The sequence below is a fragment of the Cebus imitator genome, unplaced genomic scaffold (genome assembly GCF_001604975.1).
Source record: "Cebus imitator isolate Cc_AM_T3 unplaced genomic scaffold, Cebus_imitator-1.0 Scaffold839, whole genome shotgun sequence".
Taxonomy (NCBI): Eukaryota; Metazoa; Chordata; class Mammalia; order Primates; family Cebidae; genus Cebus; species Cebus imitator.
The window spans coordinates 19,729-33,658 of NW_016108154.1; the positions used below are offsets into that span (position 1 = coordinate 19,729).

Consider the following 13,930-nt stretch of genomic DNA (forward strand, 5'->3'; position numbering starts at 1 on the left):
AAAAAAAAAAAAAAAAAAACCTAAAGTCTTAGAAAGTACCATACATACTAAATACTTTCTAGGCATTATCTAATTTAATTTTTCAAAGAATCTTTTGAGGTAGGTATATGATAACATCCCCATTTTACAGATAAGAAAACTGTTAGAGATGATAGGCAACTTGCCCAAGATCACAAAACTGTAAAGTGGTGCATTTGAGTCCAACCAGTCTGGCTTTAGGGACTGCTAGGCATGACCATGAGTCTCTGTTTGGCCCACCTCAGCCCATTCTCCTGCTCCAGCAAATCCATAATGGGGAGGTGCCTGTCCTATTAGGAGAGGATGTTCTGGGAGACAAGACCAGCCTTGGATTTCTCTAACTGGAAGGGGAGACCCTCAATTTGGGGCCTTCTTTAGGTCCACCCAGGGCATGTAGAAGATAGGCCTGGCCAGGAGCTCTGAGGCCTGCCCCCTCTCTCTGCTTAGACTGGTTGGTTCCTGAAATTTTCTGACCTTGTGTTATCCGATGTGATTTATCTTCAAGATGAAGTTGCTTCCAGTCCAGGGCAAGTTTGGGGCCTGGGGTGTGCTTGTTATCAGGGCTCTGGTTTGCCTGATGCTTTCAGGGGTTGCTCCTAGGCTAAAGGTATTATCTTGCCTGCAAGCTGCTTTTCCTGCCCCTCCCTCCTCAGCTGCAGGCTCAGGCCCTCCCTCCCAGGAGAAATCCATTTGTCTTCCCTGGGAGGGAGTGGACAAGCAGCTGAGAGGTGGCAGGGTAGTAAAAGCGAGTGTTGAGGCTGCTGCTCCCACCACTGTGAATACTCAAAATGCTTCTAGCCTGGCCTTGGACTCCCTGAAACACCCAGGCAGTGTTTTGTTTGGTTGGTTTTTATTTTTTTATTTTTTGGTGTATCACCTCCCTGGTTTTGGGTGCAGCTGGGCTGCAGTGAGGTGCCAAGATCTCCATCCCCACACTTTGCTGGGGGTTGGTGGGGGCTTTGCCCAGGAGCCAGCAAGACAGGCTGGAGCTAGTTCCTCCTCCTTTCCTTCTCCAAACCCTATCCCTGGCAGCAGAGGCTGGGAGGAGTGTTTAAAGGAGTCTGGCCCTTCTTTAACAGGGGGAGGCCTTACCAGCTGTTCCTAGTCTCTCATTAAACTCTTTCATGGCCTTTGGGTGGGCGTGGGATGAGGGACTAGGCTGCAGGGGAGAGGGTGGGCAGAGTGAACTGGATCTCAGAGGGCTGATGGAGGTTTCAGGTGGGACTGATAGGTAGGCCTTGCAGGGGATTGGTAGGTGAATTCTCCCTCGGAATCATACCTCTCAAAAGGCCCTTCCCCACCCCAGCCTGGATTGAAGGTGAGGGGAGGGGGGAGGAAAAGAGAACCAGGGAAGCACCCCTCTTCAATCCTGAGGGTGCCCACCCCCTCGCTCAGCGCCCTCCCTCTTTCCCTCCCTGCCCAGGAGAGAGCTGCGAGGACAAGAGCCCGCCAGGCCCAGCATCGAAGCGGGTACGCACGGCGTACACGAGCGCGCAGCTAGTGGAGTTGGAAAAGGAATTCCACTTCAACCGCTACTTGTGCCGGCCGCGCCGCGTGGAGATGGCCAACCTGCTGAATCTCACGGAACGCCAGATCAAGATCTGGTTCCAGAACCGGCGTATGAAGTACAAGAAGGACCAGAAGGCCAAGGGCATCCTGCACTCGCCGGCCGGCCAGTCCCCTGAGCGCAGCCCACCGCTCGGCGGCGCCGCTGGCCACGTGGCCTACTCTGGCCAGCTGCCCCCAGTGCCCGGCCTGGCCTACGACGCGCCCTCGCCGCCGGCATTCGCCAAATCACAGCCCAATATGTACGGCCTGGCCGCCTACACGGCGCCGCTCAGCAGCTGCCTGCCACAACAGAAGCGCTACGCGGCGCCCGAGTTCGAGCCCCACCCCATGGCGAGTAACGGCGGCGGCTTCGCCAGCGCCAACCTGCAGGGCAGCCCGGTGTACGTGGGCGGCAACTTCGTCGAGTCCATGGCTCCCGCGTCCGGGCCTGTCTTCAACCTGGGCCACCTCTCGCACCCGTCGTCGGCCAGCGTGGACTACAGTTGCGCCGCGCAGATTCCAGGCAACCACCACCATGGACCCTGCGACCCTCATCCCACCTACACAGATCTCTCAGCCCACCACTCGTCTCAGGGACGACTGCCGGAGGCTCCCAAACTGACGCATCTGTAGCGGCCGCCGCTGGCCCGAACTCGCGGCGCAATTACCTCTCTTGCTGTAGTGGTGGGGTGGCGGGCGGGGCCCGCGGGGCAGTTCGGGAACCCCCTCCCCCGCTCTTGCCCCGCCGCCGCCTCCCGGGTCTCAGGCCTCCAGCAGTGGAGGCGCAGGCGACCGGGCCTTCCCCTCCATGGGTGTCCTCCTTTGGGTGACTCGCCATAAATCAGCCGCAAGGATCCTTCCCTGTAAACCTGACAGTGCCACATACTGCGGACCAAGGGACTTTAATCTGGTAATGGTGTCCCAAAGGTAAGTCTGAGACCCATCGGCGGCGCGCCCTGCAGAGGGACCAGAGCCCGGAGAGTCTTGGGCCTGGCCCGCGTCTAGCTTAGTTTCGGAGACCTTAATTTATATTCTCCTTCCTGTCCCGTAAGGATTGCATCGGACTAAACTATCTGTATTTATTATTTGAAGCGAGTCATTTCGTTTCCCTGATTATTTATCCTTGTCTGAATGTATTTATGTGTATATTTGTAGATTTCTCCGGCCGAGCTTAGGAATTCGCTTCCAGGCCGTGGGGGCCACATTTCACCTCCTTAGTCCCCTTGGTTTGAACTAGTTGAAAGAGTAGTTTTGAACAGTCGTAAGGGTGGCTGGTGTTTGTAGTTGATGTAAAGGATTTAAGACCGCAAATTGTCCTTCATGGGTAGAGTCAGAAAGCCCGGTGGTGTGGCACAACACACGTTAGTCATTTCTCAAAAGCCACAGCCCTCGCCACAGTTTATTGATTTCAAATTGTCTGGTACTATTGGAACAAATATTTAGAATAAAAAAATTTCTCAGTTGGAAGTGTATCTGTGTTAATCATGCACACTTGCAAGCAGATCACTATGCCTTTATCTCGCACAATCCCCATGGAAGGCCCTGAAATAGACTGACACTTGAAAACATTATTTTATTTATTTGGAGTCTAGTGCAAAAATTGGTTCTGGGGATACTTGATTACTTTCCAGCTATTGAAATTAGGGGAGGGGGAAATGAGGATGCAAACCTAGAAAGGTTCTAGGCAGGATGATTTGGATAGGGCTTTTTGAAAGTAGCTCCTGCTTTGCTCTTTTTACTGCCCTCTTTCTGGACACAATCGACTTTTACATTAGGGGGGCCAGAGCTCACTTTTCTGCATTAAGTAACAAAAAATAAACTTTGAAAGAAACTGACAATCAAAGAAAAAACACAAGAGAAGTTGTAAAAAGAATTGAGCTATGAAAAAGCTAAGGTGTAGAAAAAGAAACCATCATTTGGAGATGCACACCTAAGCCTTTTCTCTAGGAAATGCTGTCATGAATTCTTCCTTTGTAGTGGTCATTAGTTCATTTCTAAAGAAAACAAACATTCTCCATGATGTAAAGAAATAACAGTCTCATAAATGAAACATAACAAGTATAAACACCTTGTTTGCTCCTGTTTCTTTGTACAAAATGGGCAAAAATGTCTTCAAGGATTTATAACCATTTTGTAAATACTAATGTGGTTTCTGCTAGGCGTACACAACTTCCCTGCTTCTATGAGAGGGGCCACTTAGAAAACGCCTTCAGATAAGGTTCAATTCTTTTGTATTTCAACAAAGTCAGCCCACACATCTCTATTTGGTTTGACAAATAATGCAACTCCCACTACATCCCTGATGATATGAGGTGAAATTCCTATTGCGTGGAAATAATTTAACTTCTCATCTTCTGGTGGAACAACAATCATTTCTATTTGGATGTTTGTATTTCGCTAAGTAATGATGGCTCAAAATAATATTTAGTTTCCTTGTTCCTTTGTGCTGTTTTTAAAATGGCATGTTAGATTGGGGGTGGGAGAGGATATCCTTTTGCTAAATTTCACTTTATCTGAGCAGGTTTAAAATATATATGTTGTAGAAGTGTATCAACAGAATAAATGACTTCAATCGAAGGCATATTTTACCCACTTTCAAGGCTTAACATTGTTTTCTATGAAATTTGCATCCACAGGCAGAATTTCTAATTGTCTTGTAAGAAATTATTTTTTAAGCTATTAGAGAAATCAAAGAAGAGTTCACTGCCTTTCAGGGATTACAACCACCTTTCTTAACTGGCTAAATATTAAATAGCTGAATTGTCAGGCTGCTTAGATTCAGCCCAGTTTTCCCTCATCTCCTCTTCCTACCATAAATAATAATAAAAATACATAATGTATCATGGCTCCAGGCGTTTTCCAGCACAGTGTGTTACCGCAGAAGTATCTGCTGAGTCTGCGGGTGTCTGCAAAGCCCCAAGTATCATTTGCGGCTTAGGGTTTCATGGATTAGACTTTAAACTGTGTCTAGCCCGGCTGACATCAGCTTCCTCTCACACACAGGCTCCAAGGAAGTGCGGGATCTGGGGCTCCCTCTCCAGACAGCCGCAGCCTTCCCCAGCCTTCCCCGAGCCCTCCACTCGAGTGGGCTGAGGGCTTGGACCAAATCCGCTGCCTTCTCCCACCTTTGGAGGTTCCCGAGACTTCTAAGAATGGCTCGAATCCGTTCCTGCCATTGGCGTGAGACTCATCTGAGGGGCATTGGTCGGGGTGGCGGCGAGCCATGGGAGGGCGCGTTTCGCGCGGCTGCCAGCCCAAGAGAGAGCTGGGGCCTGCGGCACAGCCATTTAAAACTTCATAAATTATAAACATGCCGCCTTAGCCTTCTCAATAAATTCCGCTCCTCTTGAGCCTGCAATTAGTGTTAGAAAGCACCCGAGTCTAAACACAACCAAACGCCCTCTGAAGGGCCCAACTGCCCGAGGTTGCAAACGTTTATTTCCCCGTGTCCCCCTCTGCGCCTGAGGTTTGCACACACAGTCGCCTCCTCCCCCGCCACCGCCGGCCGCACACTCTGCTGGGTTCCCGCTCTGCAAGGGAAGGTCACAATAGATGCTCTAGCAGCGGCGGAGGCGCCTGCTGCCTCCCTCCCGGGTCTCACAAGCAGAGAAACAAGAGGATGGGGGAGGGGATGCCTCAGCAACAGCGCCCTTTGGGGGAGGCAATCTCTACCCTTGCCAGGGTCTCTTTCCTGGGATGGGTGCTCGTGAAGGGTTGTGGGGGGGGGGGCAAAGGGAGCGCACCAAGACCACGAGACTGCTTCAGGCCTTGCCGCCAGGTGCTGGGTTGAGGGTGCCAGGAGCAGCCGCGCCATTGTGTGCCAGGTTTTCCCATGGGTTCCGTGATGGGGAAGGCCTTGTAAAGGGAGCTCGGGCCGGGCCTCTCCGGCACTGGTCTCTGGGAGGGTCCACCTTATTTGCCCAAGGGGAAGAAATGGCTGTCTCAGGCCTCAGCCAGTTCTGCTTTTTGCCTATAAAGACAGCTTTGGGGAAGGTGGGAATCAGGCAGATTGTGAGGCCTTCTGAAGTCTGAAGAAAGGGGTCAAGGCAGGAGCTCAGGCCCATGGATGGGGGGTGGTAGTCGTCTGGACATTCTTGGTGGTTTTGTCCAGGCAATCAAATGGGAATTAAGGCAGGATAGCTGTGAGGCAGCCTTAACGGCCAGCTGCAAAATGGGAGGTGGGGGTGGGGAAGGAGATGCAGACAGTGAGAGCTTTCCCTGCGAAAAACTCAGGATCCAGCCAGGAGTGAAGTGCTGAGACCCAACTGGGCTAGTCAGGAGGGATGGGGAAGTGGCAGAAGAAAGGCCTGAAGAGTAGCCTTGGCCACTGGTAAGTAAGTCAGAAAGGGTGATTAAGGACATATTCTGCCTCCTGGCTTTCAGACCTCCGCCTCATCTACAGACCTGACAGAGAAAAATCTGCCTCTGATGGAATCATTAAGTTAACCATCCATTTGTACCATTTCTTTGTATAGGCTTTCAAATGAGAGAGAGGAGAGAATACAGAAGGAGTACGTTTCCCTTGGTGCAGCTCCAAGCTCCCCATCAGAGACACATCAGCCAAATTAGTTTCTGAGGCTCCAGAGGCTGCTAACCTTGCTGAACAAAGATTTTTCGAATTTCTATGTGTTAGGAGTATTAAAAGATAGCGATTACCTATACTAGCTGCCTGTGTCCCTTCTCCCTTCCCCAGTTTGTACCAGCCCACTGGCCCTTGAGTGAAGTGCATCTTCTCAGCCTGCGGGCTTAGGAGCTCAGGCTCTCCATCTGTTGAGGTTTTTCATTAGGGAGACTAAAGAGAATGTGTGTGGGTGTGTGTTTGAATAACAAAGAAGTAACCCTTCATTCTAATAAAAAGTGTTCCTCTGCTTGACCTGGGGGAGCCAGAAGCTTGTTTATACCTTCAGTATTCCAGGGACAGTCACAGGCCTGTTTTGACCTTTTCCTGAGAATTAGCTGAAACTTCCTTCTGAAGTCAGTAGTGAATCTCTTACAGGTCTAAGGAAGGTCCTCTTCATCTGCGAGTTCTTGACATTACTTTAGTCCTTCTTTTAGAAACTGGAAGAAAAGAATAGGAAGAACAGAAGTTTGTGAGTAGGCAAGAGGAGAGAAGGAAGACCCCAGTCTTCACAGGCCTATGGCCTAATCACTTCAAGGCACTGCAACTTCCCAGAGAGAGTATATATGTAGAGCCTGGGTGAGTGGACCTATTTCTAGACACTTGGCCATGGAGAGCTGAGACTGGATTGTCACTAGCCAAGTGACAATCTCCAAGCCCTTACCATCTTGGAGAGCTGGTTCTTAGATCTCTCTTGCAGAAGGCCTGGATAGAAAGAAGAAATACTGGATATATAAGTCCTCCACATTTCCTGCACTGGTGATGCTGAAGAGGAAGGATGGTGAATGATGAAGATTATCACAGAGGATGAAATGTTAGTTCTCAGTTCTCATTGTTCCCTGTTTTGTTTTGTTTTGTTTTGAGATGGAGTCTTGCTCTGTCACCAGGCTGGAGTGCAGTGGCACAATCTCAGCTCTCGGCAACTTCCACCTCCCAGGTTCAAGCGATTCTCCTGCCTCAGCCTCCCGAGTAGCTGCGATTACAGACGTGCACCACCACGCCGAGCTAATTGTTGTATTTTTTAGTAGAGATGGGGTTTCACCTTGTTGGCCAGGGTAGTCTCGATCTCTTGACCTTGTGATTCAGCCACCTCAGCCTCTCAAAGTGCTGGGATTACAGGCATGAGCCACCGAGCCTGGCCCTGTTCCCTGTTTTCTATTCCACCTACAAAAACCCTTATCTTTGGAGTCCAAGGTTGAAAACAAATGGATTTAGGTATCTAGCCTAAAGCCTATTCCTAAAAACTTTTCCCAGGTTTCACACCCACCTTGGCAAGTTGGAAAGTACAAAGACAGTATAAGGGCCAATCTTCAGGCCAGGTCCAGCATGAAACAGAGTGAACAAAATATTTCCACACATGAGGGAAGAGCCAAGTGACATGAATGTCCAATCATTTGCAATAGCAGAGGCGGGTGAAGGGTCCCCAGATCTGTAAGGCAGGAGCTATTGCATGAGTCGTCCTGTCCTAGATCTTGGGCAAAATGTCTTGATTGGTTCCTGTAGCTATTCTGGATTATTTGAAAGAAATAATAATATCTGGGGAATCCTAAAAGCTGAGTTTTAACATTAGTAAGGGCCAGAAGAATTTAAATCCTAATTTAAGCCAGAATTCATGAAGAGTTCCGGTACAGATAGTGTTTTTATCTGTACCGGAACAGCTAAAAACAGGGCTTAAAACCAGGGCTGGAAGCAGGGCTCAAAACCAGGTCAGGAGGGCTTGTTGGGCCAGGAGTGTCTGTGGCTGGTGAGGAGGCTGGGGGAAGGCCTTTTGATGGCTCCATTGTTCACAGTGCTGCCCTACATATACCATACCTCTCCCCACCTCCTCTGCCAGGGCCGAGGGGAAGAGTAGGTCCGGTAAACTGAGCTCTAGGGAGCTGGTACCAGCGTCCCTCACCCACCCTCGGCTACCCCTTGGGGCAGCAACGGTGCCATCCCTGCCCCTGGTAGAGAACACACAAAGGAAGCCCCACCCGTCCTTGGACCTGAAGACACGCTGGGGAGGGGGCTGGCGTGGACCCGTTTCAGGGTGCCACCAACCCCCGCGGGGAACAATAGCTGCCGCCTCCTGGGCGGTCTGGCGAGCGCAAGGCACAAGGTCCGCGCCGCCCAGTGATGCGCAGGCTCGCTCCGCGCGCGTTCTCCGCGCCCCCGCGAGCCGCCAGGCTGCAGGCAGAGTGGGCTGATGCTCCTGATCCACCTGGAGCACTTTCGCAAAGACAAACGGTGAGTTAATCACCCTACCGGCTGGCGACCGGGTCCCCTCTCGCCCAGGAGGTGGACTGGAGGGGGCTGGGGTGGATTTCTCTGTGTGTGTCTAGGGTGGGGGGCGGGAGAGGTTAGTCCTATTAAGAGTTCATCAATCACCCGGTGTGCACTTTTCGCTCGACAGCGGTTCCTCCTACTTCTGAGCAAGTCTGGGCCAGCTGGGATCCGACCAGAAACCGCAAGCTGAGGAGACGCAGGCACACAAGCTGAGCGCTAACGGAAGGCGCGACCTGAGCCCCGCGCCTGCTGGGGAGCTGCGCAGCCGGGACAGCAGTCGGCAGCGCAGGGCTGGCCGTCGCCCCCTCACGTCCGAAGCTAGCAAGGCTGCCCGCCAGCCCCGCCGCCCGCCTTCGGACTTCCCGGGACGCCCAGGGCCCTCCCAACGCGCCTGCACCCACACCCGCCCCTGACCCACAGTGACCCTGCATTCCCCGCCCCCCGCCACACCTCCTGCGTGCCGGAATGCCGCCCTTAAACGCTGCTCTACACCCAGAGAGGGCCGAATCCACCTTTGAAGGCAGGGCAGGACTAATTTCAATGGGTCAGAAGGTTCTTGCAGGCACTGTTTTATTTAAGAGTGTCTATTTACTGGCAGGAGTATTTGTGTGGGAGGAAGTAGGCTAAGACTGCTGTTGAACTTGAAGCTAAACTTGAATGCCATTTAAAATAACAATAAAAATATACTTAAAACACCAATCACAATGATATGACTCACCTCTCCTTTCCAATGTGGAGGAAACACTCCAGTATTTTTACCTCTGTTCTTTCTAGCTTATTTTAAGAACACCCTAAAGGGACAGACAGCAAGTTTCGGATGGTAGTCATTAGCATTAGAGCTGTTTACAGCAGGAGGGTTTGGTGGAGTTAGTGGTGAAGCATTTTTATAATCCCTCTGGAGTGGTCATGCTGTTCTCCTTATAAATCCTAACCAAATTCCAGCCTAGTTTCCCTTTCCCCCTTTTTTGCTGGGGGACATCAGCTGAGATGTTTCTGAAGTTAGTAAATGTGTTGCCTTAGCCCACAGGAAAAAGTCCCTGAAGGACAGAAAGCCTCAGCTTTTGCCCCCTCTTCCTTCAGCCTTCTCTCCCTTCATCCTCTCCCTTCATCCTCTTGGGTGGAAAATGAACTTGCTTTGGAAAAATGTTCTACCATGTTGCTTCACATAGATATAAGCTGAAGCATTAAGCCCCACACAGTGTCCTGAACTCACTGAGCAATGAAACTACTGGTCCTGCTGTCCTTGGTTCAGTCTGTCCCTCCTCCTTGCCTTGCACCAATTCCTAATGAACAGCTCCTATACACACTGTGCTGGGCTCTGGGATACAAAGATGAGTCACTGATGGTGTGTTCCCTTCAATCTAGTGGGGAAGAGAAACAATCCTGAAGCAATAATGGTGGATGCTGTAACAGAGGTGTGCTCAAAATGTTTCTATAATAAAAAAGGAGCCACTAATACTACTGTAAGGTCAAAAAAAAAAAAATCAGAGGAGGTAAATTCGGGTTCCTGAACTATAAAAGTTTTTCAGGCCAAGAAGGGAAGGCCATACTAGGTAAAAAGTGCAACTCATGCAAAAGCAAAGAGGGAGGAAAAAGCAAAGTCTGCACTTGGAACAAGGAGCATACTTTGGAGTGTGGGCATCCTGGCTGAAAAGGGAAGTTGCACAGGGTTTATGTGAAGGAGTCTGCACCTACTCTGTCCAGAGTAGGAAACCACAGCAGGTTTTAAGCTGGGATGTGAAGTTATGTATTTTGAAGCTAACTGTTAGGGATGCTGCATCTGATTGGAGAAAAGAGAGACACGGCAAGAAGAACAAAAAAGGAGGTGACTGCATCAGTACAGCAGTTAGAGAGGAACTAGTTCCAATCAGAGAGGAACTAATTAACAAGAATGAAGAGAAAACACATTTAGGAGGTAGAATTCACAGGACTCAGTGATCAACTGGATGAGTAAAAGAGGAGTTGTGGATATTAATCTCTAGATTTGAGGAGCTGAGTCATGCTAGTCAATAAAATAAATAGAGGAGGGAGAAGAGAAGCCTTTGCAGGGAAGCTAATGAGTTTGGTTGCAGTCTACATTGTATTTTCTGCTTTGCTACTGACATACTGTGTGGCCCTATGCAATTTACTTAATCTTTCTGGTCTTCTGTTTCAGCAGTGAAAGAGTCAATAAAGATATCTACCTCATAGGTTTATCATTAGAGTAGTATGGGTATGTGTGTTAGATATCAGTAAAGTGAGTATTCTATAGAAACCTAAAACCTAAAGAAAACACACCCCCACTCACACCATGCTGATTAATACCTAGATCATGGGTGGCCAGTGAGAAATGTCTTAGAGAAATTAAAAACAATGCTTTGCAGATATTGAATCCAAGCTAATGTTTAGGACTAGGTTAGATCAAATTGCTAATCAGAGACCTCTCCTTCAAGAGCAGTGCTTGCTGGAGGAGTCATGCAGAAATGTGGTCTTGGTATCAGACCATTAAAGAAGAGGTCTTTTAGCCAATGTCACACAGCTTCCATGTTTTGTTTTGTTTTGTTTTGTTTTAATATCACCTGTCTTTCAGAGAATGCTTGAAGGCACCTACTGTCTTTTGAACCTCCTTAAGCCCCGTGTGGAATGGTGTAGTACAGGGAATAGTGCTGAAGATCTGACTCTCGCCATTTACACTGGGTGTGATTACAGCAAGTTGTTTATCTTTTTTGTGTTAGTATCATCATTTGTAATACAGAATTATGAAAGGCTCAAGATAAGGAAGAGAGAGATTTTGGGAGATGTTATAAGGGTAAGTAAAAGGTATTATTTTTCACTTATCAGATCGGCAAACATAAAAACTTCCCATTAACTTGGCAAAGGTGTGAGAAGACAGGAGTGCTCATATATTGCTGATAGTGGTATAAATTGATTCATTTCTGTAGAGAAATGTATTAAAACTGTCAGTACACATATCTTTTGACTAAATCATTTCACTTCTACAAATTTTTCTAATAGGTAAAAGCTTGACCATGTGTTTGTAATAGCAAAAGGTTGAAAACAAGCTAAATGCCCATCAATAGGGAATGGCTAAATGAATTGTGGCAGGTGTATACAGTAGAACGGTATGAAGTTATAAAAGTAAACCAGGGCCAGATGCTGTGGCTCACATCTGTAATCCCAACACTTCAGGAAGCCAAGGCTGGCAGATCACTCAAGCCCAGGAGTTCAAGACCAGCCTGATTTTTGTAGAGATGAAACCTTGTCCCTACAAAAAAATACAAAAATTAGCTGGACGTGTTTGTGCATGCCTGCAATCTCAGCTACTCAGAAGGGTGAGGTAGAAGAATCACTGAGCCCGAGGCTGCAGGGAGTCATGATTGGACCACTGCACTCCAGCCTCAGCAACAAAGTCAGACCCTGTCTCAAGCTACCACCACAACAATGCAGGAAGTCATATGTGTATTTATATGAACATCATTTATATGGAATGATCTTCAAGACACAATGGGGGAAAAGCATCGTGTAAAAAAGTCTTCCTAGCATGCTACCATTTGTGTGAAAACCTGTGGGGTACACACTCACACGTATATAAATTGTGCTAGTAAAAATTGTCTCTGAAAAGATACCCAAGTTGGTTGCTTATGTGAAGGAGAATTAGGTAGCTGGGAAAAAGAGTGGGAGGAAGACTTTTCACTGTATACCCCTTTGTAACCTTTGAATCTTGAACCAGGCACATTTAAATTTATTACCCATTTGAAAAAGTAAAAGAAGCCAGGCATGGTGGCTTTCACCTGTAATTCCAGCACTTTTGGGAGGCTAAGGCAGGCTGATCACTTGGGGTTAGGAGTTCGACACCAGCCTGGCCAACATGGTAAAACCCCATGTCTACTAAAAATACAAACATTAGACAGGGGTGGTAGCATGTGCCTGTAGTCCCAGCTACACAGAGGCTGAGGTAGGGGAATCACTTGAACCCAGGAGGTGGAGGTTGCAGTAAGCCAAGATCATGCCACTGCCCTTTAGCCTGGGCAATTAGAGCAAGACTGTCTCATAAAAATGAAAAATTAAAAAAAAATAATAAAAGAACAGAGTAGAGGGCGGCAGGAGGGAGAATATCAGGAAAAATAACTAATGGGTACTAGGCTTAATATCCAGGTGATGAAATAATCTGTATAACAAACCCTCATGATACATGTTTATCTATGTAACACATTTGCACATGTACCCCTGAACTTAAAATAAAAATTACAAAACAAAACAATACCATTAAAAAGAAATGGAACTCACCTTGAGTAAAATAAGTAAATAAAGGAACAGCAACAACAACAAATTGTTAGTACAAGTGACCTGGGTGTGCCTGTGTGTGTTCATATGTGTTCTTATTCATACTTGCTCTATTCAGCAAAATTAATCTTGGGATACCTCTTGTTTTGTTCCCCCAGGGCTTTGATGCTGATCAACCTCAACGATAATGAGGTGACCCTTTACTCTTGCTTGGTGGTGGGGACCTAGGTCTGTCTCTGCCCTCTCTTGTAGGAGTACTCAAGATGAGGCTACAGAAGTCTGGGGCAAAGCAGCAGGCCTCTCAGTCAGAACCACTGACTGTGTGGCCTCCCGGAAATGAGTACACCTTCTTGAGCACTGCTCTGCTTGCTTGGGATCGAGGCCTGCCACTATGCCAAGGGGTGGCTACTGTACTTCTTTCTCTTCAAAGACTGTGAAAAGGCAATGGACTGTGGAAAGTCAGGAGACCAAAGGTGGTTTCATTTTTTGCAGCATGGCTTTGCCTTTTAACCTCTGAATTAAAGTGACTTCCTCTCTAGAATTAGGGGTTTGATATAGCTTACCTAGACGGTGTCTCTAGCTTTGACATCTTAGGCTGTGAAAAGTCAGCCTTTAGCCAGAGGAAGAGTTATAGCTTAGGCTAAGGGACATTTGGCCCCCTCTGGATCCCTGGGGCTCAAAGGCATACTCCAGACAATTTGAGAAACACAAAGGAAAAAGGGTGGAGTCCTCTCTCTTGAGATGCCCATTCTCACTTCTTTCTTCTTCCTGTTGCCTCAGAACCACTCTAAATTTTCTCTGAAGAGACTGGAAGAGACAAATCTCTTTCTCGTCCCACCCTACTGGCATCATCAGAGCCAAGATAGGGAAGTGGCAAGAAGCAGAAGTGAGCCCAGTCTCTGCAAATCACCAATGGCCAGCAAAACTTGGGAAACTTCCAACTGACCACTTCTTAAGGATATGTTCTAAAACTTCAGCCCAAGTAGACTTAAGTTTGACCTTGACATTGACCTATCTGCAACCCAAGAGACCTCTGGACACTTTTGAGGTATACTCATGTACCAGCTAGCCATGACCTGGCATCATTCATGATCCCTCCCATAGGAACATCTCCTTTCTTCCCACACTGCCCCTTCCCATCCCAACTCCTACAGCAGAACTTTCCGAAGTGTAGTTCCAAAGAATCTTGCTATAGGATTACTCTAAAGGCCTTGTTAA

General features: G+C 48.2%; 1 protein-coding gene and 2 long non-coding RNA genes across 3 annotated transcripts in view; 2 read left to right on the plus strand and 1 right to left on the minus strand.

Annotated features, from left to right (window-relative positions):
* The window catches only part of HOXD3 (homeobox D3), a 4,407-nt gene extending 1,379 nt beyond the window's left edge, over positions 1-3,028 (plus strand). The window contains exon 2 of the mRNA XM_017520455.2: positions 1,442-3,028. Coding sequence (XP_017375944.1) covers positions 1,442-2,199 — 758 coding nt within the window. The 3' untranslated portion in view covers positions 2,200-3,028. The remainder of the gene's footprint in view (positions 1-1,441) is intronic.
* A 91-nt stretch (positions 3,029-3,119) lies between these two features.
* The window catches only part of LOC119469788, a 14,979-nt gene continuing 4,168 nt past the window's right edge, over positions 3,120-13,930 (minus strand). Inside the window, exons 2-3 of the long non-coding RNA XR_005198630.1 lie at positions 6,468-6,624; positions 3,120-3,560 (exon numbers count right to left, since the gene is read on the minus strand). This is a non-coding gene — a long non-coding RNA (uncharacterized LOC119469788). The remainder of the gene's footprint in view (positions 3,561-6,467; positions 6,625-13,930) is intronic.
* On the plus strand, positions 8,325-9,148 carry LOC119469789. The gene is made up of 2 exons (XR_005198631.1): positions 8,325-8,410; positions 8,577-9,148. It is a non-coding gene; the product is annotated as an uncharacterized LOC119469789 (long non-coding RNA).